This window comes from Macrosteles quadrilineatus, unplaced genomic scaffold (genome assembly GCF_028750875.1).
Source record: "Macrosteles quadrilineatus isolate MER2022 unplaced genomic scaffold, UCM_ALF_1.0 Scaffold_7__1_contigs__length_78375512, whole genome shotgun sequence".
Classification (NCBI taxonomy): Eukaryota; Metazoa; Arthropoda; class Insecta; order Hemiptera; family Cicadellidae; genus Macrosteles; species Macrosteles quadrilineatus.
The window spans coordinates 44,327,700-44,355,403 of NW_026542600.1; the positions used below are offsets into that span (position 1 = coordinate 44,327,700).

At 32.4% G+C, this 27,704-nt stretch overlaps 1 protein-coding gene across 3 annotated transcripts; it reads right to left on the minus strand.

Moving 5' to 3' along the window:
• Nucleotides 1-2,382: 2,382 nt before the first annotated feature.
• On the minus strand, nt 2,383-27,552 carry LOC128998045 (ras-related protein Rab-27A-like). 3 transcript variants are annotated; one of them, XR_008491184.1, is made up of 8 exons: nt 27,390-27,552; nt 20,941-21,099; nt 19,420-19,487; nt 16,742-16,856; nt 12,323-12,435; nt 10,434-10,550; nt 6,814-6,968; nt 2,383-2,644 (listed from the first exon to the last, which is right to left on the minus strand). XR_008491184.1 is itself a non-coding variant. In XM_054424000.1 (7 exons), the coding sequence occupies exons 2-7, from the start codon at nt 21,088-21,090 to the stop codon at nt 6,878-6,880; spliced, it is 654 nt and encodes a 217-aa protein (XP_054279975.1). In that variant the 5' UTR covers nt 21,091-21,099; nt 26,707-26,816; the 3' UTR covers nt 2,383-6,877. The 3 variants fall into 3 exon arrangements, 1 of the variants encoding a protein (XP_054279975.1); XR_008491183.1 differs by having other exon boundaries at nt 2,383-2,679; XM_054424000.1 differs by lacking the exon at nt 27,390-27,552 and adding an exon at nt 26,707-26,816 and having other exon boundaries at nt 2,383-6,968.
• Between the last annotated feature and the right edge of the window lie 152 nt (nt 27,553-27,704).

The window sequence follows — 27,704 nt, forward strand, 5'->3', positions numbered from 1 at the left end:
TTACTACACAGTTTGTTTCATTTGCATTCGTCATTTATAGATACATAAAAAGAGGCATTATTGAGTTATATAAAAAACTGTTTACAAAAAAAAACATTACAACTGTCCATTTTATGTTTTAACATCTTAAGCATATTCAGGAGGTTGTAAATTAAATGTTTTAAGCTGGGTTTTCCTAGACGCGGAGTCGGCCAGCCGAGAGAGGAACGCGGAGAGCGGAATTGAAATTAACATGGCATTCCGCTCCGCTGCTAGGAAAACAGTAACATTAAATTACCTATGACAAGCTGAGTCCGCTCTCCGCGTTCCTCTCTCCGCTGGCCGACTACGCGCCTAGGAAAACCCGGCTTTACGCCATTTTTACGACGTTGTTTTAGGTGCTAAGTGCCTAATTTAATCTTGGGTTCTCTTAAGGTTGGGCATTGTGATTATCTTTCAAGACAACTGTCAATCTCAAAGGTCTTTTATTTTGATTTGTCAATGGCAATGTCAATTTTATACTGTCACAAAGAGAATTGCTAAGGGAAGTACACTAGTTAAAAAAAGAAGAAAATACTGTAATACTTCCTCTAATGCAAAATAATACATATTGAATAAGAGAGCTATACCACTGTTTTCCTTATTTATTGCAATATGTTGTTAGATAAATATTAAATCCATTGTACGGTGTTTTAAGGGAAAGCCATGCGACTAATTAAAAGTTTGTTGAAGGTTTAGAGATTAGCACATCAATCCACACTAGTAAAACTCTGAGACTAGAACTAGAATGACGTATCAGTGTTTTGCTATGTGACTGTTCTTTTGGTATCTATAAGCTCCTAGACTCTAATATTCTCAGGCAAGCAATCTATCCTCTAGTATCTGAACTCTATCCTTTTCCCCCAAAATATATATACAGGGTGAGTTTCTACTGACCGTGTTAACTTCGCCAGTGGGTTCTACTAACTAAAAGGAACAAAAAAGTTCCTATAAACCCATGTCCGATTTTCAACCGTTTGGCTGTAATAGGGGATTTTGTGTTTTTCTTATTTTATTAGACTTTGCTCCACAATTTATGTAATAAAAACTTAATCAATTACTTTAGAGAGTTGTAGTTAAAATCATTGGAAAGAACATTAAATTTGCTATAAATCAAAGGTTTCATTCAACAATTATACCATTACATAGTCCACGTTATATCCAAAATAAAGTAAAAATGTCATTAAATTAATTAATTACGATAACTTTCATGAGCCTCCTTTGATACATAAACCTGCATTTATGCAATGTTGAAATGCATAAAAAACTTGGCATTTTAATAATCTTTCAAATGATATGCTATTCAATGCTATTATTGATATGAACCAGTGAGAAATTACTAATAAACTACAATAAAACACGGTTTACAGATTTTGTTTTTGCACAGTTTTACTGTTAATAACAATTACTGTATTCATCATGTTGGCATAATCTTGATTGGTAAAAGGCTCCATATTTTAATAAATGTTGAAAAACTCTTAATTGACTTGGAAATATAAAGTTAAAACAGCAAATTACTCAACAAGGTATGTTCAAGCAGCTGAGTTATCTAGCTATAGATGACAAATCAATAAAAGCTGACTTAATCAAGCACAAGGTAAAACTAATTACACAGCATTTAAGAATCAAACACACTACATCTTTGAAAATGTGAAAAACCTTGAGTTTATACATTTTATTAATTCAGATAATTTTAATAAATATTTAAAAGTTAAAATAATGTACAAATTTTATCAGATAGTTCAATAAAATACATCATGGAGTATACTGTAATTATTATTAACAGTAAAACTGTGCAAAAACAAAATCTGTAAACCGTGTTTTACTGTAGTTTATTAGTAATTTCTCACTGGTTTATATCAATAATAGTATTGAATAGCATATCATTTGAAAGATTATTAAAATGCCAAGTTTTTTATGCATTTCAACATTGCATAAATGCAGATTTATGTATCAAAGGAGGCCCATGACAATTATCGTAATTAATTAATTTAATGACATTTTTACTTTATTTTGGTTATAATGTGGACTATGTAATGGTATAATTGTTGAATGAAACCTTTGATTTATAGCAAATTTAATGTTCTTTCCAATGATTTTAACTATAACTCTCTAAAGTAATTGGTTAAGTTTTTATTACATAAATTGTGGAGCAAAGTCTAATAAAATAAGAAAAACACAAAATCCCCCAAAACAGCCAAACGGTCGGAAATCGGACATGGGTTTATAGGAACTTTTTTGTTCCTTTTAGTGAGTAGAACCCACTGGCGAAGTTAACACGGTCAGTAGAAACTCACCCTGTATTTATATTATAAAAATCTATCTTAAAACAGAGAGAAAAAGGGTTTAAAAATGTGCAAAAACTTTTCAAAACATTATATATTTTAACCTTGGTACACAACTCTACTGATTGTCCAAAGAGGTAATCAATTATTTTGTAAAGCTTTATTCAATTCCAATCAAATACATGGTGTATACCCTGATTATAATTATTCTAATACATGACATAGCAACATACTTAGGTGAACTGAACTTACGTCATTCAAACACTTAGTTTCACAAGTATATTTATTTATACCTTGCCTTATTTGCTCAATCACTGGTTGTTCTTGGATTCGCTCAATCTCTGGATTAACAAAATAACATTGAGGTTCAAAAGATCTACAAAGCAAATCAACAATTAGAAGAGAATTTTGAATACAGTATATAAAACCGAATCAAAAGTAGGCCTAAGCCTAACACAAAACAAGAATCACACAACACAATTACAAAGATAATAAAATTAAAAAATGTAAACAATGCGTATAAGATCCATGAAATATGCACTAAAATACTGGGTCAACTAATTATTTTAGTTGGTTTTACTCCCACCCTTATGATAGGGGTGATTCAAATTACTTAAAATCCCTATTGGTGTTGGTTTTACTACCTTAAATTGATGATCTATGTAATTTATTTTTAAATGTCATGAGTTCCAAGCTCAAAGCTGTGACTATTGGAGAATATTGATGTACGTGAGATTCACCACTTTCAGATAATGTTTTGAGCATATTTTATAAACAATTACATAATAAACTTATTTTTATCACTGCCACAGGCATTTAGAATTGACACGATGAAATTGAAATTATGACGTGATTTGAAATTGAAATTGGGTATGATTGGTTCAGAAAATTTGAATCATCTCATAGATAAGTTAGGTACTGTTCTATCAATACCCCCTATTATACTAATAATTATTGGTATTTAAACACACTCGTCCTGTTTATGAAAAAAAATAAAATAAAAAAATGATTCAAGAACATCAAGTTGTTAATAATCTAAAAACAAGGAGGTTAAAAACTTGAAAATAGCTATTTGTGTAATTAAGAGCGCAATGTACGTCATTGCCGCTTGAGAACTGTAGATGGCCACACAAAGCTTTAGCTTTAGCCAAAAACTTTGAGAACGGCAAGGACTGTTTGTGCTCGTCTCGTAATACACACAAGATTTTTCCTACCACCATAGTTAACTTATAATAACACACAGATTTACTTTTTAGATGTATATAAAATGCCATATAGGTTATGTTTGCTTTTTTAAGGTTATATTATTTGCTTTTATTTACTTATGGTTGTTAACTAATGTACCGGATATGCGACTGTGGTTGGTGTAGAAACGCTAACTTTGAAATCAGCTGATTAGCGAGCGGGAATGTTCCATTCCTACTCTAGAGCGGCAATGAGCTATTTTGAATACTGTTTACAGGTATGGCAATGTGATCATTTTCATGCAGTGGTAGGAAACAAATATTACGCGTATCTATAATAACTTTAAATTCCACGATATTTCCAAGATTCAATTTTTTTATGTGGGTATTTGATGATATAGATACAACGAGAAGATAGTTCGATTGGAATACCAATATTAAATAAGGTTCAAATACCTGCTTTTAGGCAATCTAATGTTGTTGTAAACACAACTAGTTTCGGTGCTGTGTGGCACCATCATCAGGCTGTACAAGGACGGTTTTCTTTCTTCATACGAATATTGATTACACGAAAATAATAAATAGACATTTAAACACGACACAAACACGAATACGAGACATTTGTGGTAACTAATCAGTTAAGAAACAGACGACGCTAACCCGGCGGAGTTTGAGTCCTGACTCAAAACCAGTTTTGTTTACAACATTGCCACATTGTTACAACATTTGCCTAGTAGCAGGTATTTGAACCTTTTTTAATATTATTTGGCAATCAGGAGGCTAACACCTACAATGGAACACCAATGTCCTGACGAATAATAATAATGACTTAACAACTAAAGTCAGCAATTTGCGGTTCAAACTGACGGAATTGTAAAATGTATATATACTATCTATTTTAATATGGCCCCAATATGACATTACTATCATAACAATATTAGTAAAATTAATACATGCAATGTAACATTCAATAAACTACTTTACTGTTACTAATAAGTAATTCTTGAACTATTAAACAATATACAACAGCAATAACAGAGCCAACTTTTGTTTCGATAAAAACCTCAGAATAAAAAAATATTTTTGGAATAAACATTACAAAATTATGAAGATCAACCTGTGAATTTATTACTGCAATAAAAATCTGTTATATATTTCTGGCAATATGTTTACTACTCTATAATACGTCCTTCAAAAATGGCTTTACAAAAATAGTACCACTAGTTGTAGTATATTTGCAGTATTTAGATCTTGTTAGTTTTTTTTTATTTGGTTGCACTATGGCAGGACAAGGTAAATATACAGTAACAAGTATCCTGTTTTCTTTTCCCATTGAATCAATTATGTCAGTTATACTCATTACTTTTGACCTTGCACTGCAATACAAGCAAACCTTAAGATCTATAACTGACACAATCATTTGTGAAAATATAGGTGTTAAACATGAGCTACCCCTATAATGGTGAAACTCCTAATTTATAAATATGTTGGCTACCAAATAAAATATAGTCTTTGATTTTACCTTAGTTTGTAAAGGGAATTGGAAAACTCTGGCCTAACAAAACATTACCAAGATACCGAGTTAAATTTAGAAGCTATTAACTGTTTATGTTGAATCAATTGATAGTTTTAATGGTCCATAAACTGCACAACCATTAAACCATAAAATTTAACTATTTCCAAAACTTCTGTACAAACTTTATGGGTTTTATAAAAGTATAAGTAAGTTTCCAATTTCTTTTTATATACATTTTTCACGTATTTTTCCACAATCTGTAGCGTTAAATATTTGTTACTTTTACCATCCTTGCTTGAAATATTTAATAAAAGTATGTAAAATAAACAAGCCATCCCCCAACACATGCTTGATCAAATTGGAAAATATAGTCCCTGTATTATAAAAATCAAATGGTTGTAAACCGGAAACACATTGTTTTACAATATCAAACACTCCCTAAAACACTCCTTTGCAAACCGAAAACAACTTTGATTAAGATCTATATACACTGATTACAACAACATAGAAACATTAATTTTAACTCATGGATATTGAAGTGATAGATAAAACATTGTTTGACAAGAAATTTGTCTAGCATTTGAGGTTTGTTAATTATAGATTATGCTATGATTCGTAAATAAATAACAATACCATTTTGAAAGGTTGTTGCATATTATATTTTGAGGTTAAATTCCCATAAGGTTACAATAGCTATGCAGTCAAATTGTTGTGCCAGCTTTTATCCTCTTTGGATAAATAAATATTGTATTTTGCTGAACATGAAAGTTGTAATATTAATTGAGTAGGCCTAACACTTTGTGTGATAATATGTTTTACTAATCAGAATTCAAGATATTTTGATTTTGATATGTTTTACCTTTGTCACAGTCCCATCCAGATACATTAAGAATATGTATATATATCAAGAGTTACTAATAATTAAAGAATTGAAAGTGGATTTGAAAATTAATCTGATATTTTCTGTAAATGTTATGGGATTAGTTTACTGAACATACAATTCCAAGTAACTAAGACAGAATCACTGTTACATTTAAATAACTGGATTTTGAATATTAAGTTCTACTAAAGTTTTTTTCCAAAAGTAGTCTTTAAGTACTTTTTTTACAGTCCCATTCGCCTTGTTTCCATTACAGATTGGCGTACTGTGTATTTGTCTCTATTTTTTCTCCCTGAGACATAGTGACTAGAGTGGTTGATTTAACTGCTTTTATCAAACAAAAGCCATCTTATTAGTAGAAAGATATAGGGTAAAATACCATTTTAATGTTATCTTAGAGACAAATGTTACAGGAACTTTAGTCTGGAAACCTAAAAACCTACAAGAAAGAATGAGATTGTCTTCTTTTTTTCTAGCAGTAATGGTCAGATATGCTCACAGAAAACAACTGAAATCTTAGCCGAATTACAAACAAATACTTGCAAGCTTGTACTTGTTTTATAGTTCATACACATATAAAATCTTATCTGTCATTACATGTTTAAAATTCATGAAGTAAGAAGATACAAAACTAACTTCAAATTCCACAAAAAAGGGAATAGTAAAACGTGAACGAGGTAGTAGAATCATGCTTCTTTGTGAAGAGGCCAAAATATTCTTGTAGTGGCAAAATATCAAACTAATTGTGTGTGCTGTACACTACCTAGAACTATTTTCTTTGAGTTAGTTGTGTATCCATTTCTTCTTCTATAATGTACTCCTAAGAAAAAGGCTTTTTGCTTTAAAAATAGCCATATATGTTAAAAATGGTGATCTGCAAGTTACAATATGTTATTGCATCTAAAAGTAAAACCACAACAAAATATTTACCATTTGTTCACTATAAAAGACTGCTAACTTAGGAGGGGCTCCTGTCTGGGGAGCCTGGCCGCCGCTAACATCGACAAACACTTTGTTCAGGAGGAGTGACTCCGCCTCGAGAAGTGCTACCAACTGTCACACTGTCTGCCGGTCGTCCCAAGTACCTGCAACCATACAGATCAATTGATTCAAACTGTTACCAATATGCTAGATAGACTTATCTCTAAATCACTCAATTATCAGTAATAGAGAATACTCTGAGGGTGATTTAAATTTGGTGTGAAATACAAAAATGTGTGATACAAAAATGAAATAAAAACAGGATGACAAATTTCATGTTTTTTATTTATTTTATTTATTTAACATCATCACATTACATCAATTCTCTTGACAGGTGATTTGTCACAAAGTCTAATAAGTTACTACATTTTAAATAATAAAATAGCTTACAAAAGAAATAAAGCAAATAATAAGCTACAAACCTATGGGAGAAGTAATATCTTTCAAATATACTCATCTTCCAGATATTCTTCTAACGAGTAAAATGCCCTCTCCAAAAGGAAATTTTTTAAAGATAGTTTAAATTTAGAGAATAAGGCAATGTTTTTAATCTCAGCGGGTAATTTGTTGTAAATTTTTGGCCCCATTTTGAGGGGATAAATGAAAGATTTTAAGCCTATGTTGAACTGGTTTTATAATATTTTTGAATCTTGTGTTATGTGGATGAGATTGTTGACAGTCCATGAATGTGCTGAAATCACTTTTAACCATTAATGCCAATTTGTAAATATCAGAGCTAAAAAAGGTTAAAATTTTAAACTGAATAAATAAATCTTTACAATGTGTTCTACAGGGGACTCTGGCCATTAATCTTACAGCTCTTTTTATTTTTTTGGCCTGGCTTGATGAGCCCCATACAGTAATACCATAATTCATAATCGATGAAAAATATGTGTGATATACTACTATTTGTGTTTCTAGATTAGTAGTATCCCGAATTATTGTGAGAACAAATATTGCTGAGCGTAGTCTTTTTGATAGGTTTTTAATGTGTTTTTTCCAATTTAGTTGTGAATAGATTTCTTCTTCTTCTTCTTCTTCTTTTTATCCCCTCTGTAAGACAATTTACAATTCAGTACATAAACTGTCTAAACTGATAACTATTTTTGAAGGTTGGTAAATAAGTCTCTAAATAGTTGCCTGAATGTAATAACACATAAAGGAGAACATGAAGAAAATTGTACAGTATTTACAAATAAACTCAATGTAATATCTTTTTCAACAGCTTTTAATTATTTTTTACTTTTTAATAAACAGTTTTTCCACCATCCTGTACTTTAAAGCCATATTAATCCATTGATGCCGTGTCATGAGTGCATGAGTGTAGCTCGTCGCCGCTTTTCGCGCTGTAACAACACAATGGTGCTTAAGTTGTTTGTGAAATCCAACCTTCGAGCAGTAGTGTCAACATGAACTTAAATCTCTTCAGCTCAAGGTGTCTCTCCAGCTCAAGGTAGCATGGTAGTTCAGTTGGTTAAGGCATTGCATTAACGAGAGTAGCGCTGAGATATTTTTACATATTCAAGTTAGAACTCCGTACATGCAAACCATAGTAAGCTTTCAAATGTGTGATGTGTGGCTAAGCCAGGGGGGGAGTACCTAAAATAAGTGGTGTCTAGCTAGGTAGGAATTTAACAACATTAGTGAGTTTAATAGTTATTGCACACAAAATTTGTTTTGCATAAGACATGGGACCGGTTTCCTTTTTTGTTTTGATGTCCCTAGAGGCCAAAAACACTATAGATTCAACACTATACTATAGATTATATATATAGGGCTACTATTTTAATATTTGAACACATAATTTATGATTACTAAGTACCAGTACCCTTTTAAAATACATTTTATTCCACTCACAATTAAAGGATGTGAAATCAAATGAATTCAAAAAGGGTATGTAATGAGACACATTTTAATGACAAAACAAGCTTATGTTGGTATCACTGTTTTCTTTAGTTCATTGCCAATCAGCTGATATGAATTATTGCATAGTTATCTATGAGGTTTAGTGTAATTGGGAATTTATTTATTATTTATTGACATCGTGTCTTACAACATTTTCGTGTCCAAGGCTTGTCTTGTCACACTTGAAACCAACCTGTGTTATCAAATCAGAGCTTAGACACTGCTTGCGATATATGTTCGAGACATTATGTCTGTATCGGACATGTGTTGCACGAAACCAGTTGGTCGGTGTTTGGTACGACATGTCTTACAAGACACCTGCAACGCGCATACGCCTGACGCATCCCACTCTCCCCACCAGCAGTCTGCGATAACACCGGCAACAGAGCAACGTGTCTTTTGATGGTGTTTTGGTTTGTGAATTGTTATTTTGTTTTGTAATTTATTTTAAACAAAGTTTTTTTAAGTAATATGTTCCATTTTAAAACAATTTTTGAACTTATCTGGATGATCGTTTAGTTGTTGAATGGTAACTAAACTGACTTGAACCCTCAACATTGGCACTTCCGTAGGGGTGGATTCAACATCCACGGGGTATGTGAAACTTACGTCGACGACGTCTTCGTCTCACAACTGCAAGTAATAACATCACTTCATCCTCCTTTGATGGCATTTTGCACTTGACTGACCGAGCATCCGGCAATCACGGTCATGCGACATAAAACAAGAGACATTCTAAAGACATTAATGCCTCATTCAATTTCATTACGACACAAATCGATGCCACCAGTGTGTTACCCGCTTAAGGAAACCGGATCCGTAGTAAACAAAAAAAAACGTAGAACTACAATAAATACTCTATTTGAGCTTGTATTGTTTTAACTTGGGTTGTGTTTGAAAACAAAAACAAAAACCCTGTATTATATATTTTACCAGACCGCTTTGTTAAATAATTTTAAGTGTAAGAAGATTAGTTTTATTGAATTGGCCAAGGTAGAATACTCGTCAGACCTACAGAGTCGATCTAAAAGTTAGGCAAAATTAAAAAACCCCTTTAAAGAAGGCGAGGATGAGATAGCTCCACCTGGGGGTCTGCAGGATTTCCTGAGCGCTTTTAGAGCTCTGAACCTTCGATTAAATTAAAATAATTAATCATTCAAAACCGTGATATAGCTTTGTATCGACCCCTGAATTTTATTGGCTTCTTCTGAGCACTCCGGGGAAGAAATTTGAGTGTGGCTAGTTCTAGGGGTAGGCCTAGCCTGTTTGCGAATACAATTTTATTACCTCCTCATAATTTTCTTCAAACAATATTGTTTTTATTCCATACTAAGCTATTAACATTTCAGTAAATAACACACTTTACTAACTTCCTTGTAGCAGCAAACCAATCTACTCATTAAATCTAATGATATTTAGATTGTGATTGTATATTTATACATAATCTAAGAAATTATTTTGAGTAAAAATCCAATCAGACTAATTAAAATTCACTTAGTCTGCAGGTTTGCTGCGGGGGGGGGGGGGGTATTTTGCTTTCATTTTGGTTAAATATGTACACGTTGTGTTGAAATGTAATAAATGATATAAACTAAATAATCTAAAAAAGATAAATTAATACAAAAATAAAAACAAATGATCTAGTGTCAATGGGTTAAGCCTACCGTGTCATGGCCTCATCTACCCCTCGTTCCATACGACACATAACCATCTCCAGAAGATTGTCCACAGCTCGGTTTACATTCAATCCAGACTCTGCACTCGTCTCCATGTACTCCAACCTGTAAAAAATTACTACACTTAGTATCGAATATAAATCGTAAAGAATCGCACGTGTAAAATCACTGGTACACTTTGAGGAATTGAACTGTTTTAAAAATATAAAAAATATATTTCATAAAAACAAATTGATAATGAAGTAAGCATTCACAACCAAAACATTATAATGAATTAGGACTACTCATACTGTCTTGCTATGAACTTGATGAGTTTCAGCACAGAATAAAGAGTTAACCCAGAACTCTCACTGAGCAAAAAAACCCATTGCGTTTGAATCTGCTACTGTCTATACCAGAATCTAGAGTCTCTACTGACGGTGTGATTAAAAAAATATATACATTTAACTTTTATATATGATCAGTTGATAGATAGCATCAGTGCAGTGAAGTCAGTTCTATTCTCCTGCCCCATTGACTGTCCTTAAGAGAATCAAGAGCTTTATTGTCATTGACCTTTTACAAGGCACAGACATAGTCAACAATAGAAATAAAAACTAAAGCTATAAAAAACAGTGGCTTTTAAATTAAAAATTAATATTAACATCAGAAACTAAATACTCTGTTATACAGTAATATGGATTTTGGATGAGCCACTCAAACATTTTAGACTTAAACCTATTAAAAGGAACCTGTTTTATTTATTTATTTATCGTTTCAACGGCTGACGCCAGTACATAGGTGATTAGATTGAGATTGTTTTGCTTGATAGATTGAAGGTGGTTTTGCTGCCAGACCTAATTGATTAAAAAACCGTATGCAATTTATTTTATGGCAGTTATCTGTTTTGGCCAATCTATGGGCAGGGATATCTAGATTGGATTTGCCTCTTGTATTGTAAGAGTATATACTCTCTCTACAAGTGAATTGATGAAGATTGGCTTTAGTGTAGAGGAGTATGTGAAAAATATACAAATTTACTACGGTCATAATTTTAAGGTTTATAAAAAGAAGTCGACAGCTATCCACAGGGTCAGTCCCACAGATTGTTCATATGACTTTTTTTGTAATAAAAGAATTTCATGGGTGTGGGGGGAGTGTCCCCATAGTATAATCCCAAAAGAAATATGAAATTGAAAAAAAAAACCAAAATAAGTAATCCGAAGGTATTCATTACTAACAAAATCTCTGAGTTTCCAAATTAGATAGTTTACTCTGGAAATTTTTTTACAAGTGATTTCTATGTGCTCTTGCCAATTTAATTTACCCGCCGCCAGCAGTAATCCTAGATGCTGTGTAGACATTAGCAGATTCAAATACTTTTTTGGCTCAGTGAAAGTTCTAGGCTAGGTATTTATTCTGTGGTTTCAGCCACTTTCATAGCTTTAGCACTTAAGAGAGTGTTTGACAAAATTAACTTCACTGCAACGGGGTTATCTTTAGGCTGAACCACTTAAATACTCACAAACATAAGCACTGTAAATTTCTACAAATAGCATCAACAATTTTTTTAACATAAAGGTATACCAAATACAAAATGTAAAAAAACAACTCATACAAGCTCGTTGCAGTACACAGAAAAACGGCATAATCCTTGAAATCACTGGCTTTCAGATAGAGGCATAGCAGTAATCAACCTTGAATTATCAAGTGTCTTTTAAGTGCTTAGGGCTAAATAGGTTGTCATTGAAAAACAATTTAGACACATTTCGACCAACATACTGGTCGGTAAAATAAGCTCAATGAGATTTTTAAACCTCTTCAAAGGTATAATAAAATAGGATTTAATCAAATTACAGAAGAGTACAATTTTTTCACCATGACTTCTGCTTACTCACCCGTATCGTGCAGCCAACTCTTTAGCTCGTTCCTCAGGAATGACTCTCTTATCCACCAAATCTGCTTTGTTGCCACAAAGTATGACATCTGGTTTTTCACAATATGCATGGATCTAAAAAAAACATTTACAATTATTTTATTTTATTAGTTTGCAGTACAAGATAGCTGAAAGTTATAATGGAAAAATACAATGCTTCCATTATCGTAAAATAAAACTTGCTATTAAAACAAAGTTAATACGAATGATTATTTTTAAGGTATGTTTTAGTATAGTACCGGTAATTTAATCAATTACAAGTTCTTATCTCTATTTGGTTGTTGCCTTTGTTACATGCCTTATGAGAGTACAATTCTAACACAGCTGTCATAATATAGCCTAGTTTAATTAATACTAAAAAGTCAAATGATGTTAGGACAGCTATAACAAATGAATCAGATATTTAACCCTCGGGTGGTCGCACCTGATCATATTGATACAAAGATTTTCTTTATTGCCGCCATTTTATAGCGAGCGGTCCAACAACCACCCCCTCCCTAATCATGGTCTCTACCCCTGTAACTGGTTTCATCAGGTAAACACTTGCTGCTCCCAAGGTCATTGTATCACTTTGATACAGTGCGACCCTGTCCATTTTACAAGTCTTTTATTTAAAAATTTAAATAGTTTTACCATTGTAACTAAACTATTAATAAGTATTTTCCAGACTATTTTCATGCATCTAATGCTTTTTAACTACAATATATGAATAGTTCAAATGTATCTATGTTTTTTTTTTCTTATTTTACAAAGTTTGTATCACTTTGATACAGTGCGGCCCTGTCCGATTTTATTAACATTCCATTCACTGTATTCATTCAATTTTTTGTCATACAACGCTGGTCTCTTTTCTATCTTGGAAATTATTAACTCAGAATCTATCACTGTGGCAATGATTCCATCACTTGACTCGTCAGACATTTTTAGGCGCGAATTGAATGGCACAGGTCAGAACTGCGACCAAACTATCAGCAGTGGAGGCATGTTCATAACTGACCGTGTGGTATATTTCAGAAGTCCGATAGTCGTGTCACAGCAAAAATAGGATCACTTGCAACTTTTATGTCGCAGACATTTTTCAGTCTACTGTAGATTCACTCTAAATTGGAAACAATGGTTTTCAAATCTACGACTAAATAATCGTCCAACTAAAAATCGCATGTGGAGGCCGTGCCTAGCGGCTGTGGAACTCAACCTCCACAATAGTTAAATGTCCTGCCAAGAAGGCAAACATGTGAAGTCAAGCCATTGTACAACCCAGAACAATATGGTCACGCATGCGCAGCGACCACATCTTTCATTATCATTATGGTAATGTGTAAACAAATAGGAATATCCAAAAGTGAAATTCATTATTAACGTTTCTAATTGGTGATATTGAAACTTGTTAGTTTTTATCTGTTCAACATTTATTCAATGAAACTAGACAATTAGCGTAATTGTGTGATTGAAATGTCCAATATGTGCACATATATATATATATATAACTTATTCTAATGATAAATTATAAAATTCAATGCAAGACAATGAAGGATTCCGGTACGGTGTGGCTGAATCACAAACAGCAAATAATGTAAAATGACAGAGTTAATTTAAAGTTTTCAAGATTAATTTTAACGTTCTAGCTCAAATTTGTATACACTTTTTGGGGTGTCGTGCCAGAAGCGACCGTGCCAGAAGCGACCCGTGCCGCTAGCGACCCACCAATTTTCTACCGTGCCGCTAGCGACCCAAGAATTTGGAGTGGGATGCGAGTATGAATTAACGCCGATTCAACTTATATTCTTAACAAAAACTAAACAGAATTTCACTATAAAACCATTAAAACGATTTGCTGTCACATTAAATACATAACAAAGTACTCCTGCGCAGCAGTCCTGCAGACTAAATTTATTCCCATTTGGGGAAGAAATAATAGTTTTTTATGTAAATTGTATCGTATAATTCATACGAGTATACATTTACCAACACATATCCATAAATAAAATAAGCAAACTATAACAGTTTGTAGACTCCAGGTGCATTTATTGTAATAGGCCTATTTATTTTTTATTCGTTCGTGTATGTGTGTGTGAAAGGTTATGGACATTAGTAAACAATGATAAGTATTTTTTTCCAACTGCAATGTTTTGACAATGGTGGATACAAGCCGAAACATGTAAACAACCTACTATTTGAGCTGTTTGTCGGATTATAAGGTATGTAAACCTATTTATCACATTAAATATTACAGCTCAGGAGCTAGAATGGAAATGAATTATAACCAAATTACTTAAATTACAAATTACATATATTTTTTACGAATGGTGTTTTTGCTCTCTCGGGGCATCAAAACGAAAAATAAAATAGGTCCCGGGTCTAGGTCTTTCAATGAGACCTACGGTAACAGCTTATTCCCTAAATGGAAAAGAGTATTCTAGCACAACTAAATAAAGAAAATTTTGAGGTTTCTAGTCATAGTATGGCAGCTTACAACCCCTGATGTTGTTGACCTGCTATCACGAAAAATGACTAAGACTCTACTTAACTCAAAAATAATAATATGAGGCAAGAAAAGGGTAGGAATTTATTGTAGAAAAACTCTATATATTTATAATGACGAAGCTATCTATACAGCTGATGATTTAGATAAAAAAACTCCCAAAAAATTAAAACGCTTATAAAAATTGTGGCTTTTGTTATGCCTATAATCCCGGTTATGTCACAAATATTGTTTCTTTTGCACCTGCTAGTATGTTGTGGTAAATGTACGATTTGTATATTTGTAAATATTTTTTTTAATTTAATGATTTAAACTACAAAGTCTATTTTTATTGTTTTTATATTTTTGCACCGTTAGATAAAATGTGTAGGTCAATAACTCCATTGCATTGTTATTAATTATCTGTCATAGGCTATATCACCAAACAGTTTATTGCTCTTAATTCATCTTTATACAAATCTTGTTTTTTTTTTAATTCCAACTGTTATTGTTACACAAAAAAAAAACTTTGTAGCCAGACTGTTGATTTTTTATTAAGAAAGTCCCTATTTGATTGGCTGTGTTTTCTGAACTGAAATATGTATTTCCTGAAGATCAATTTCAGTATTTCATTTCAGTTTCGAAATATGTTTTGGAAATACAATTACTTCTATTATGCAGTAAATTTGGGGGAAGGGAAGGAATCATTTATAAAAATCGGAGGGCCATTTTAAACGTAATGAAATAAATTAAAATAGTCAAATGAAAACAAGCTGTTGTAATTAGGCCTACGCTTTACAACAGGCAGGACGTTGAAGAAATAATCCAACTATCTATTTCAAATCCTAATCCAAACATAATATGTTAACAATAATTGTTAACACGTCAACTTCATTAAACTCCAAGAAGCCACTATCTCCAAACAGGCTAGTAGCAAAAATCCAAAGTTTGACGATTTGAATGGTTTCTGCTTTTTGAATTTTGAAAATGAACAAGCAATTGACATAAAACCACATTAGGACAGGACGACGTCTGTCGGGCCAGCTGGTGTTTTATAAATATCTATTTTTTTTTTCAATTTAGAATATTTATTTACTGATAGAGGAAATTTCTCACGCACGGACAGTAGCCTATATGAGGGAGATTTCATATTTAATTACTATGTCAGTATATTATTACATAACTATGGCATAATTATAAAATATGTACTGACAAAGTATTGTAACATAGTATTTTACTTACTGAAATAAACATTATTTTGATTATATTTGATAAACTACCTCCATGTGAAGTTTTATTTAGATCTTTTGAGTGGTTCCCGTGCGATTAAGTAGTAGACCTATACAAACACACATCCACCATCTCATATTTACATATTTATTTAATAAATTGAAAAATAAAGAAAAGATAAGTTAATTGATTATATTTGGCTTTTATAAAATGATAAAAATTCAAGAAAAATTGTTTGATTAAGTTACCACACATAACTCGAGTCTATGCTAGCAGATGGTAACTAGAGATGCTAAAACAGCTCTTTAGGCGAATATTGGGCTCTTCCAGGTGGTACATATTACTATAACAAGAATAGGATTTGTTTATAAGCCATTAACACCGATTTGAACAAAACATTGTAAAACCCTTTATCAAACAATGGGTCGCTAGTGGCACTCACGCTACTACCAGGGTCGCTTCTGGCACGATTTTTGCTGGGTCGCTTCTGGCACGGTCGCTTCCGGCACGTAATCCTTTTTGGGGGACTTACCCCCTCTTTTGTAGGGACGCATTCCATACCATCCCCAACCCTCCCAAAAGGTCTGGCACCCCCATTTCCAACACCATGGACAATTTGGACAAGCCTATGGCAACTATTCACAGAAATATTCACAACTAAATTAAAGACTTAAGTATCCTAAAAAATACCTTGAGAAGTTCTAGCCAATTACGGACTTCCAAGAATGACTGTTCATTAGTCAGATCAAAGAGCAGTAAAAAGCCCATTGCATCCTTGTAGTAGGCAGTGGTAATGCTACGGAATCTACAATAGAGAGGTTAGTGAACATGCACTACAACTAAAGAGGGTGTTAGAAAACTAGCTAAGCTTACAACATTCAGCTGGCATCTAAACAGCTACAAGGTAAACCAAGCAATCATAACCTAAAAGCTATATTATATTTCATTAAATCTCAAAGATTGCAATCGGCTTATAAATCTCAGCCCTGGACACGGGCCAGATCTACAAATGTTCCTGTGGGCCCGCCAAAATTGCTGCCTGTCCCAACAGATTTAAATCATTCATAGCCAAATGTAACTACAATTTTCTCTATTTGCAATATGTTTTACCCCTTGCAAAAATTGGTACTGTAATACTATTTTTCCATGATCCATGTATTTTTTACTGAGTTGTTTAAGTTAGAAACAGCATTTTTTTATACAACAATGTTTCATAAACGTTATTGAAATAAAATATAAAATTGTAGTTTGGATTGAATTAGAAAAGATTAACTATTTTATTTAAGTAAAATATATTAAAAGCAGTTAATTTTTATTCATGTTTCAGAATTATTAAATTCCTTTTCCTGTGATTCGTCCTTAAAGTTAAGTTGCATTAATTGGCCAAGAAAGACAACTTATTTAGATATCAATGTAAACAGTGACTATTTTACCACTTAAAACCCTAGTTGGTGAACAAATTCTTTCTTTTTCTTGACCTTGTGGGTTTGTATTCAAGTTCTAGATCTAGGAATTTGCCATCATATGCACGATCACAGAGATATCATCATAGCCATCCTCCATATAACAGCTAAGTCGGGAACATCTCTTGCAACGGCGGAGACATCACCATTATCTTACACGATTGTGGCGTAATCAAGAATTTTATGATGTGAAATGTTCACAGACCCCTGGTTTCCAGGCATTTTTTACAAAATTGCCGCCCCTTAAAATTTGCCGATATGGGCCCAGGCCCTGCTGACCCCATGCTAAGTCCAGCCCTGGTCCTACAATCCAGGGCTTCACTTATTGTTGTTTGTTAATTTTGTTTAGTCATAGATAAAAAATAGTCCCTTAGTAGATTTCCCATCCTTATGGAACAGCTGAAGCCAATTTTATTATTAGTTCTGTCCGGTTTTCTGTAGATGTCGTGTTTTGTTTACAATTTGTTTCTTGTTATTTCAGTAATTTAAAACCTCGTTTAACCAAATAAAACTATATAATCATAAACATTAACTCGTCCACTAGCTTTATAACCAAACAGTGAGACACAAATAATGAGAAGCTAACCATAAAATAATAGAAACAAATTGTAAACAAAACACAACATCTACAGAAAACCGGACAGAACTAACAATAAAATTGGCTTCAGCTGTCCCATAAGGATGGGAAATCTAATAAGGAACTATAATTTATCTATGGTTTAGTATTATGCTTTTTAATAATTTTTCCCCTAGGATGCTAGTCACGAGAATGGGATTGTTTTTCACATTACTTTAGGCTAGACCTAGGGGTTGTGGCATTATCACTTCGATAAAATCCACTGGTGATTTGGCGGGATTTGAGCCCAGGACCTCAAGGACAAAAACCCCGCTCTCTACCACTAGACCAGCTTGCTTCCTCTTTTAGCAAATTTCCTCTATAGGGAATAAGCTATTACCGTAGTACTCTTGGTAAGACCTGGACCCGGGACCGATTTACTTTTTTGTTTTGAGGTCCCTAGAGACCAAAAACACTATCCGTTCAAATTCATACATATATATATATATTTATATATGTGTCCGTTAGCACGATAAGTCGAGCAAAAATCATCCGATTTTGATGAAATTTGGTACAAACGTGTAAACCTACGTTTATTCTAACGAGTTCACAACCAGCATGATCGGAATATGGGAACAGGATTTTATGGGGGGCTTTATGGGGTAAAAATTGGTTTTTCCAATTTTTGACCCTAAAAACTTAAAATTTAGCAATTTATTTCCAAACTATTTTGTAGAGGTATATTGAAGCGTTATCATGCGCCTTATGGTTACGGAAAAAATTTCCAAAAATCTGTAAATTTAAAATTCCCATTTTATTCTTATGAAGAATAAGTAAATTGTTGTAGTTTGGTTGTTTATAAACATATTTTGAAAAACAATTTCGGGCTCGTGCCTAGTGTCCTAGGATCAAAAAAAAAAAAAAAAAAAAAAAAAAAAAATAGCTAGGTACTTATAAAATAAAAAAATTCTATATTATATTATTTCTTATTAATTAAACTACTTATTTATCTTAATATTTAATAATACTTAATTTACTTAAAAAATCTTACTAATTAAACTTATAAATTTCGCTATTATATAACAATTATTAAAATAGGCCTATTATATTGTATTGCAAATTTTTAAGTATATAGCAAACTTCTTGAACATAATGTCTTCAACTACGACAGAAGCACAACTACTAGCAGCCATGATGTGCAAATATTGTACAACTACGTTTAGTTTGGATATTTTGTACTAAACTGCTATCATTATTCAAAATTAGCTGGTATTTAATTTCTTAAATAGAAAATGTTTATAAACAACAAATACTTTTGATACCATACCTATTATACGAATGACTCTTACCGTTCCTGGCCTGCTGTATCCCACAACTGAAGATTCACAATTTGACTCCTTCCTTGAGTTTTATATACCTACAACAGATGATATCAATTTAGATCACAATCATACTCATTCCGTGTCATAACACATTGGATCAATCACAATTTTTTTATTTGGTTTCAAGAATGGAGATAAATACAATATTTTAACTTTATTTAGACTACATCACCTAAGGAGTGACACATCATTTCAAAATGGAAACAGGATTTTTCTAAATGGTCCATTTACTCTTTACCACAATGAAATCTCGCTACTGGATGCAAACCTCTGATGTGATAAGATGCTAGTAAAATAAAATGTACATAGGGCCAGCAGTCAACACAGCAATCAGCCCTTTCCAACTAAACATTGTTCATTCAATGTCAATACTCCACAGTGAAGGCCAGATGACACCGAAGTTGTGATATGGGGTAAATACCCAGTGGATAGAGTATTTATAAATCAGTTTCCACCCCAGGCCAGGTAAATACCCAAAAAGTGTGAATTTATGATTTTTGATACTTGACCGTTGATTTTGACAGATTATCTTGAGGACCAATAATAAAAAATAAATATACTTATTTATACTTGCCTTTAAAATACTAAATTATATGCTAACTTAATTACATGTGAAACATTTTTGTAGAAAGTGAATTTACTTAAATTATAATAATGAAGGTGTTTTGTAAAAAGTCGAATAAAAGCAAAAAATCTTGGCAACACTTAATAATCCTTATTCAGAAATAATTTCTTTAATGTAGGCCTACTAGGTATCTGAACAAAAGATTTACTAAAACATTTATCGTCTTCTAGACTACAATTTACATATGAACCTTTAGTTTAAAATATAGATGTACCAATAGCACCAATAAATATTTTTTATTAAAAATAAGCATACTCAACAATCCCTTCTCCCTAGAACATAATAAGGATAAAGTTTTCATACTTTGCTATATGAGTTTGGACAATAAGTATCAAAATTTAGTAGTAGGCTACTTGCACATATGATCTGTATTATGTATCCTAGTTCTCTAATGATTTTATAAAAAAATATATATATAGGATTCATGATACACACTTTCCAATTTAATTTTAAATGAAAATACAGTACTAAATTACAACTCCTGTTTGGTGTGTAGCTGAATAATCATAAAAACCCGGGTGTTTATGAAAAACAGGTATTTACCTGCTTAAATACCCAGGATGTGTACCCGCAGTATAAAATACACAGGTATTTTACATCTAAGTAGTATAGCCGAGGATCAGATAATAGAAACTACTGTATCTTATTTATAAATACAGTAGGCCTATGGAGGACACTAAAAATATTTCACAGCAGGAAGCGAAATATAAATATGACAACAATCCTGCTTTATTCACCAGCAGAAGAACTTTGATTGCCTCGCATATCACATAACTGAGTTACCGGTAATGTACTTACGAGACTTGATTTATCATTCCTAAACTATACAATACAGTAAGTTAGGCCTACACTTTTGAACTTACCACCCTCTTGAGTCGAAAATCTATTCCTACTGTTGAAACAAATTTTGAAGCGAAATTTCCATCAGTGTAGCGGATTAGAAAACTTGTTTTCCCAACACCAGAGTCACCCAGGAACAGAAACTTAATTAAGTAATCGTATCCAGTGGACATTCTTGAATTCTGAAACAGACCAAGTTGCTCAAAAATATCAATTTCAATCAAAACATTGGTCAAATAAGTATTTGACTAAGTTTTTAAGTTCTATGAGAATATATCAGTGGTGTTAAACAGATTTTACCGGGCCCACCTACAAACTAATTTTTTGAGTAATTTTTGGACCAATGATAACCGATACAATGATCAAACATTTTCATCATAAATAGAGTGGTAAATAAAATTATGGGTAATGTTAATGGGTAAAACAATAATTTTTCTAACCAAGACTATCACTGAATAGGCCTAGCGTAACAACGCTTAAACTATAACAAACAATTATTCACGACATTAATGTTATTCACCGGTACTTGTTTAATTCAATTATTGATTGATAAATAGTAGGGTTCTGCTCGCCGTTTACCTCGGCTCCCGGGCCCTTCTGTTACACCACTGATATGAAATAATGAAATAATGACTTTATTCCCCAAATACAAGTTTTTTTAAATTACAAAACAAATTCACCTTGGAACTATGTTGTCACAGTCTCCAGTATTTGTGACAACATGAAAGAAAAAACACAGTTATTTACAAGTAATAAAAAATTGTATGAGTCCAGTCCTTGTTGAAAGAAGTGATTAATAACCATGCCGCTCTCCGTGGCGCCGTTTGACACTTATATTAACTTATACATATACAGTAAATATAAATAAAACTTCTCTATTGTTATAACAAAAAATCAAATAATTACCTTATAATATTGAGAACTTTGTTCGTTAAACCAAATACATTCATTACCAATTATGAATAACACAAACAAAAATATGCAAGAAAAAAAAACAGATGGAATTGAAATAAAATTGAAAAGGCCATATAAAAATATTTTGTTAACTAAGAACCTGATTTAAAAAATCAATGACTGGAGTTTTGAAAAGCCAATATTTCAATTTTAAAGAAAACAAATTTAAGGATAAACAACTTCTGATTTCTCCCGGTAATTGATTGAAATATTTAGGTCCTTTGTACTGATAAGAATGTCTGAAGAGCGATTTGTTTACTTTAGGTAATCTGAACATTCCTTGGTTAAGATTTCTAGTATTGTACAAAAGGTTACTTGTTCCTGTATTTCCACTTCGAACATAAAAAAGCCGTAAAACCTTGTAAATATATAAATGTTGAATCGGAAGTATTTTAAGTTCAAAAAATAACGGAAAGGAACTTTCTCTTATTTGGCATTTTGAAATTAATCTAATAAAATGATTTTGTGTCACTCTTAATTTATCAATATGACATTTATAGGTACCCCCCCAACACTGGATGGCGTACTGTAATCTTGAATCAATTAAAGCAAAGTAAAGGGTTCGCAATAAAAATCTACTACAAATATTTTTTAAAAAATAAAAGGTTCTTATGGAGAATTTAATTTTTGAATGCAGGTTTGTCACATGTTTATCCCAATTTAAATTTTCGTCTAAAATGACCCCAAGATAGCGAAAATTGTTAACCTTTTCAATTTTTTTACATTTACAAGAATTAAAGGAACAGCCAAAAGTGTGGAAAACGAGATCATTTATAAAGTTAAAACTATGTACTAAATTAAAATTAATGTATTTGGTTTTTTCAACATTGACTTGCATTTTGTTTGCTGCACACCAGTTACTAAGCAAAATTAAGTCATCTTTAATTTTGTTGAAAGTTAAATCACTATTCTTTTCGGAATAAAAGAGGGCGACGTCATCGGCAAATGCACAGATTTGTCCATGAAAAGGAAGTGTGAGCAGATCGTTGATGAAGATAAGGAAAAGGGTATCAGATGTCACCGATCCCTGGGGGACTCCTGTCTTTACATGTAGCGGCGAGCTTAATCGGTTTAGGATCTTGGTTTGTTGTTTTCTATTGGACAAAAAACTGCTGAACCAACTCAGCGCGGTTCCTTTTACGCCTGCTGCATTGAGTTTAGATAACAAAATATTATGGTCTACTAAGTCAAAAGCTTTTTTGAAATCAATGAATAAGCCTGTAGATTTATTTTTGCTGTTGAAACTGCTATAAATTTTTTTTCTGTTACGGTAATTAATTAATGCGTCCTCGGTTGATTTTCCCTTTCTGAATCCAAATATATACAAGTACCGAATCAATCTAATAATGGAGATGCCACTTTTGACTATGAAAAGAACTAACTTATAACTTCCATTCTTATGTTGTAGCCATATTTAGAATGAAGAGTTACGTAGTTGAGTTGAGCCATCAATAGAGTGCACTGGAGTGATTTCTGTCAAATAACTTATGTCAACCAAGAACTGAAAGGCCAACTTACTGGGAACAATATAATCTATTGTGTTACACCACACAGCACACAATCACAGTAACAAAAACCAAGGGAAAATTTTACTTTTAGACTGTTGCACATTACAATTTAAAATATTAAAGTTTTAAGGGTACTTCACCGAACGGCGGTTTACGAAAAAACTCTTAACTACTGTATAGTTAAAGATATTTTAATTATTAAAAAACCAAAATAAAGCTAATTTTCTGTTGTTTGAGACTAAGAATTGTTAATTCAATGAAAGGAATCATAAGGTTTTTATTTTCTTTCAAATTTCTAATAAAGCTGGGATTTCCGTTTTCCCTTGCAGAGGTTCACAAAAAGGTTTATAACTCCTGAACCGTTTGAGATATTTTGATAGATAAAAATCAAATGAACGCTAATTTTTCCCTCTACAATCCACTTGTCCCAACATAAAGTAATATGCAGTGGAAAGCTACAATAAGGGGGGGGGGGTTGTAAACTTACCCCAGATCAAGGGGGAAGTGTACACCCCTAACATCACCTACAACTCATATTTTTACAAAATAAAAAAAACATATATAGGACATTCCAAATCTACAGATCCTACAAAACATTCCATAGAATAAGCTCAGAAAATTTTATTTGTATAGCACCTACATGCGTTTTTTAATCTGTGGTCAAAGTTGTACTATGTGATTTGAGGCGCACACTTGCCCCACTTGACCTTGTATTGTTTTAGTTATTGTTACATGATAAGGACTTTTGTCATGTATTAGATTTTAAACATGTCAATATCCATGTATATTACCATCTACGGTATATTATTGTAAAATGGTGTAACCGTTGAGAGAGAAATAAATAAATAATATTATAATATAACCGCATACTTGAATGAAAGGTCTTGACGTGAAACTTCCCCGAGAAATATCAGTTTTCCGATAAACCCTCTTAGAAGGGCAGAAACCTCAGTCAAAGGGATGTATTTAATCACGTTTAAAATATTGTAGATACATCAGCGCTGTTTGATTTGATTTTATTTTAGTTTGTTTGTTTACTTTTCTTTGAGTTAACCTTTTGCTCCTACCATCTATATTTCTATATCCCCATTGCAGCAAACCTGCAGACGAGCGAAATTTCCATTTGCCTGATTTGATTTTCACTTAGCCTAAATCTATTCAAATAACATTAGGTTTAACAAGTACTTACCTAGGTTAGCTGAGAAGGGTAATAAAGTGTGATTTTAGTCAAGTATTAATAGCTTAGTATTAAAATAAATAATTAGGTTTGATCAAAATATATCCGTTCATAAGCAAATGTATTACAGTTTACTTATTGAATAAAGTAGTTTTGAATTGAATTTAATCCTCCATAAAAATTGGATGGAAATTTTAAATTTACAATTTTTTTTTTAATTCTCTGCAACCAATAAGTAACCGTACAAAAACACTTCTAGGCCCTAAATATACTAAATTATTTGGTTTTTTAACCCTTTCAATTATTCTAGAATGTATTGTTGTAATTTTCCAAAAAATGCTAGAGTTATTTAAGTTTATTTTGGGGTTATTTTGTCTGAAAAGTCTAGACTTGCCACGGAGGAAAGTCTAGTGTGGTAAAAAATTGGTAAAAATAAAATTGTTCATCTCAAAAGTGCTAAGGAACGATATAACTATTGGGCCTTGATCGTATGAGGAATCGATAGAAACCATCGCCGTTTCGAAACAACAACTGAGTCAACTGATATGCCCATTTAAACTCACACGGTCGACAGTCGCGCCGGCTCGAAATATCGTCTCATGGTACTGTTCGGATGAAATGTGAACAACGATGCTATTCTTGCTATTGAAATGCTATTGTTCCATAGCACTCTTTGGACAAAAGATTTTGCACAACGATATATTGTTACATTGGCATAGCACTGAAAGTGTTAGGTTCTTCAAAATGGTTTAGAGAGAAATTTGGAAATTGTATACTTTGAGGGTAAAAATAAGAAAACCCCATTTTTACCCCATAAACCCCATAAAATGGTTGAAATTCAATTAATTTTGTAGTTATGTATTTAATACTATTACTGTACCCTCCCTCATAGAGGGAGGTTTGAGACATATTGAATGAATGCTTTTTCAAAATAAAGAACTGCATTTATTCATTCATAGGTAACAGAACTTGTAGTACAATAAAGGAAGGTCTACTAAGTTTGATTACTTTTCAAAAACATTTGATTTTTTATGAAAAACAAATCTGACCCTATAGCCTTGCTTTGTTATTTCAGTAAACGGTAAAATACCAAGTACATTCCCAACATTAATGAATGACACATCTTCTTCTCTTGCAATAAACCCTTTTTTAGTGGTGTCTACAGCTTTTAAGGCCATCACACTCAGCTCAGCCTCTTCCACTGGTTTAGTACACTTCAGAACCATGCCTCCCTCAAGCACATGGTGAACCTTTCAGAGGGCGCACCTGGAGGTTACTTCCAGGTCAATAAAAACAAACATTTATGAAGTAAAATTTGTATTTTAGTGCACAAATTAAGTATTATTTTTAATTTTAAAAATCAAAAATGTGTTGAGTGAACTCTTAATTATAAAATAACTTAATTAGATTTTATAAAAATAAAATTAAACTAACATACTATTCTATCAAATGTTCTAACATAAAAGTATATGAAGAAATCTTTTACAAGAATATATTCAAGAAGTTAATTTCAATTTTCACCACAATGTCCTATAATGCGGTTCTAGATAATAGCACTCACAATAACTGATGTTTTAAGTAATTTAACATAATGGGTATCTTAATACTAAATGACTCTGTACATACGTCGATCGCGAATCTTTCTTTCAGCACTGGCTAAGAGTGTTGCAATTCAAAATTTAACTTCTTCACTCATCGTTTAAAAACTATATATTTACTAAATAATGTCATGAATTGTAAAAATTTATTATTTACACGCAATAATCAACGCACACACTAAACTAGAGGTCGCACACGGAAGTTGCCTCCAGGCTGTACGAGAATCGGCAGGGCGCACACGGAAGCTACTTCCAGCCTCTTACAAAACTGAACAAAACTAACAAATATAAAAATAGTAGGGGTGAGTTTTGACCTTCATTCGATTCTAGGAATGAGGTGCGTGAGGTACAGTGACACTCACACTGCCGACACCACTCAAAATAATATAATCGTGAAAAATAAAACATCCCTGGAGGTTACCTCCGTGATGCGACCTCTGGAAAGTTAAACAAATAAGATTACTGAAACATAACCTCAAAAGTTAGCTTCATTTATATGCAATCAAAATCTTCCTTAATCATTGCAGTATACAACAAAAATATTGCACTTACGTTAAGTTTTATTTTGGTAGATTTTCATCCAATAAATTGCATCAAAATACTAAATTTCACCAAAAATTCATTTAACTTTTATAAAAACTGAAGTGTCAGTGGTAAGTTAGCTCTGCTAAACTTCACTTCACCACAGACACAGACACATCATTAGTTCACATTTACAAGGAGAAAGGAATGGAGGGAAATATACTGTAGAAAAAAGAGAGCAGAGATACCAACTTAAATAGGTTAAAAATGAATGTCCCATCCCTCCCTCTGTCCCAACCCTCCCCACTCTCCCCTAGGGTCAGTCAGTTCTATCCCAAAATTATGATTCTCAGGTAAGGATAATAGGAAGTTTCAATTACTATCCATCATCTTTGATAAAACTAACTGGGTTTTCATCCGTAAAGGCTTGATAAAGAGTGTCTCACCTTACTTAAAAGGCCCATTATAAAGGGATCTTCTGGTGTTCCATATTTCAAATACCCTTAGCCATCTCAGCATATCACTAGAAAGTAATGTCGGTCAGCTAAAAATTTAATAAATAAAATATGCAAAGCAGTTAAATACTTATAAATCCCACCTTATCTGTATCATCTGTGTAAATTTTGGAAATATTAAAAGACTAGGTATTTTAATGGTGTTATGCCTAAAAAATTCAATACCGTATCAGGCTTGAATGGCCCTGATCAACTTACCATTTAAGTATCGTACACCGATAAAATTCAACAGAAGATGTAGTAGTAGCGATGTCTATAATAAGTTGTTCTGTTCTTGTAATGATAGCCTTGTTACTATATCATCACATCACATTATTATCAATACAATAATTCACTGACATTTACATAACCTAAAACTTTTGGTTTTTTTTAAGGATGGAAGCGAAAGTGAAAGGGGGGTCCAATGACGTTGACGTGTAAAATCTTTGGATCGCATCAGAATATCGTGAATTACTAAAACCATAGGCTGACATTGATTATATATGTATTCTAGTACATATAGTCACTTATACT

Coding starts and splice junctions, on each gene's coding strand:
- LOC128998045 (XM_054424000.1), bottom strand. CDS start 21,090: ATGTCCACTGGATACGATTACTTAATTAAGTTTCTGTTCCTGGGTGAC. Junction 19,488..20,940: donor ATTTTCGACTCAAGAGGGTG/GTAAGTTCAAAA, acceptor CATCTGTTGTAG/GTATATAAAACTCAAGGAAG. Junction 6,969..10,433: donor GTAGATGAGGCCATGACACG/GTAGGCTTAACC, acceptor GTATGGTTGCAG/GTACTTGGGACGACCGGCAG.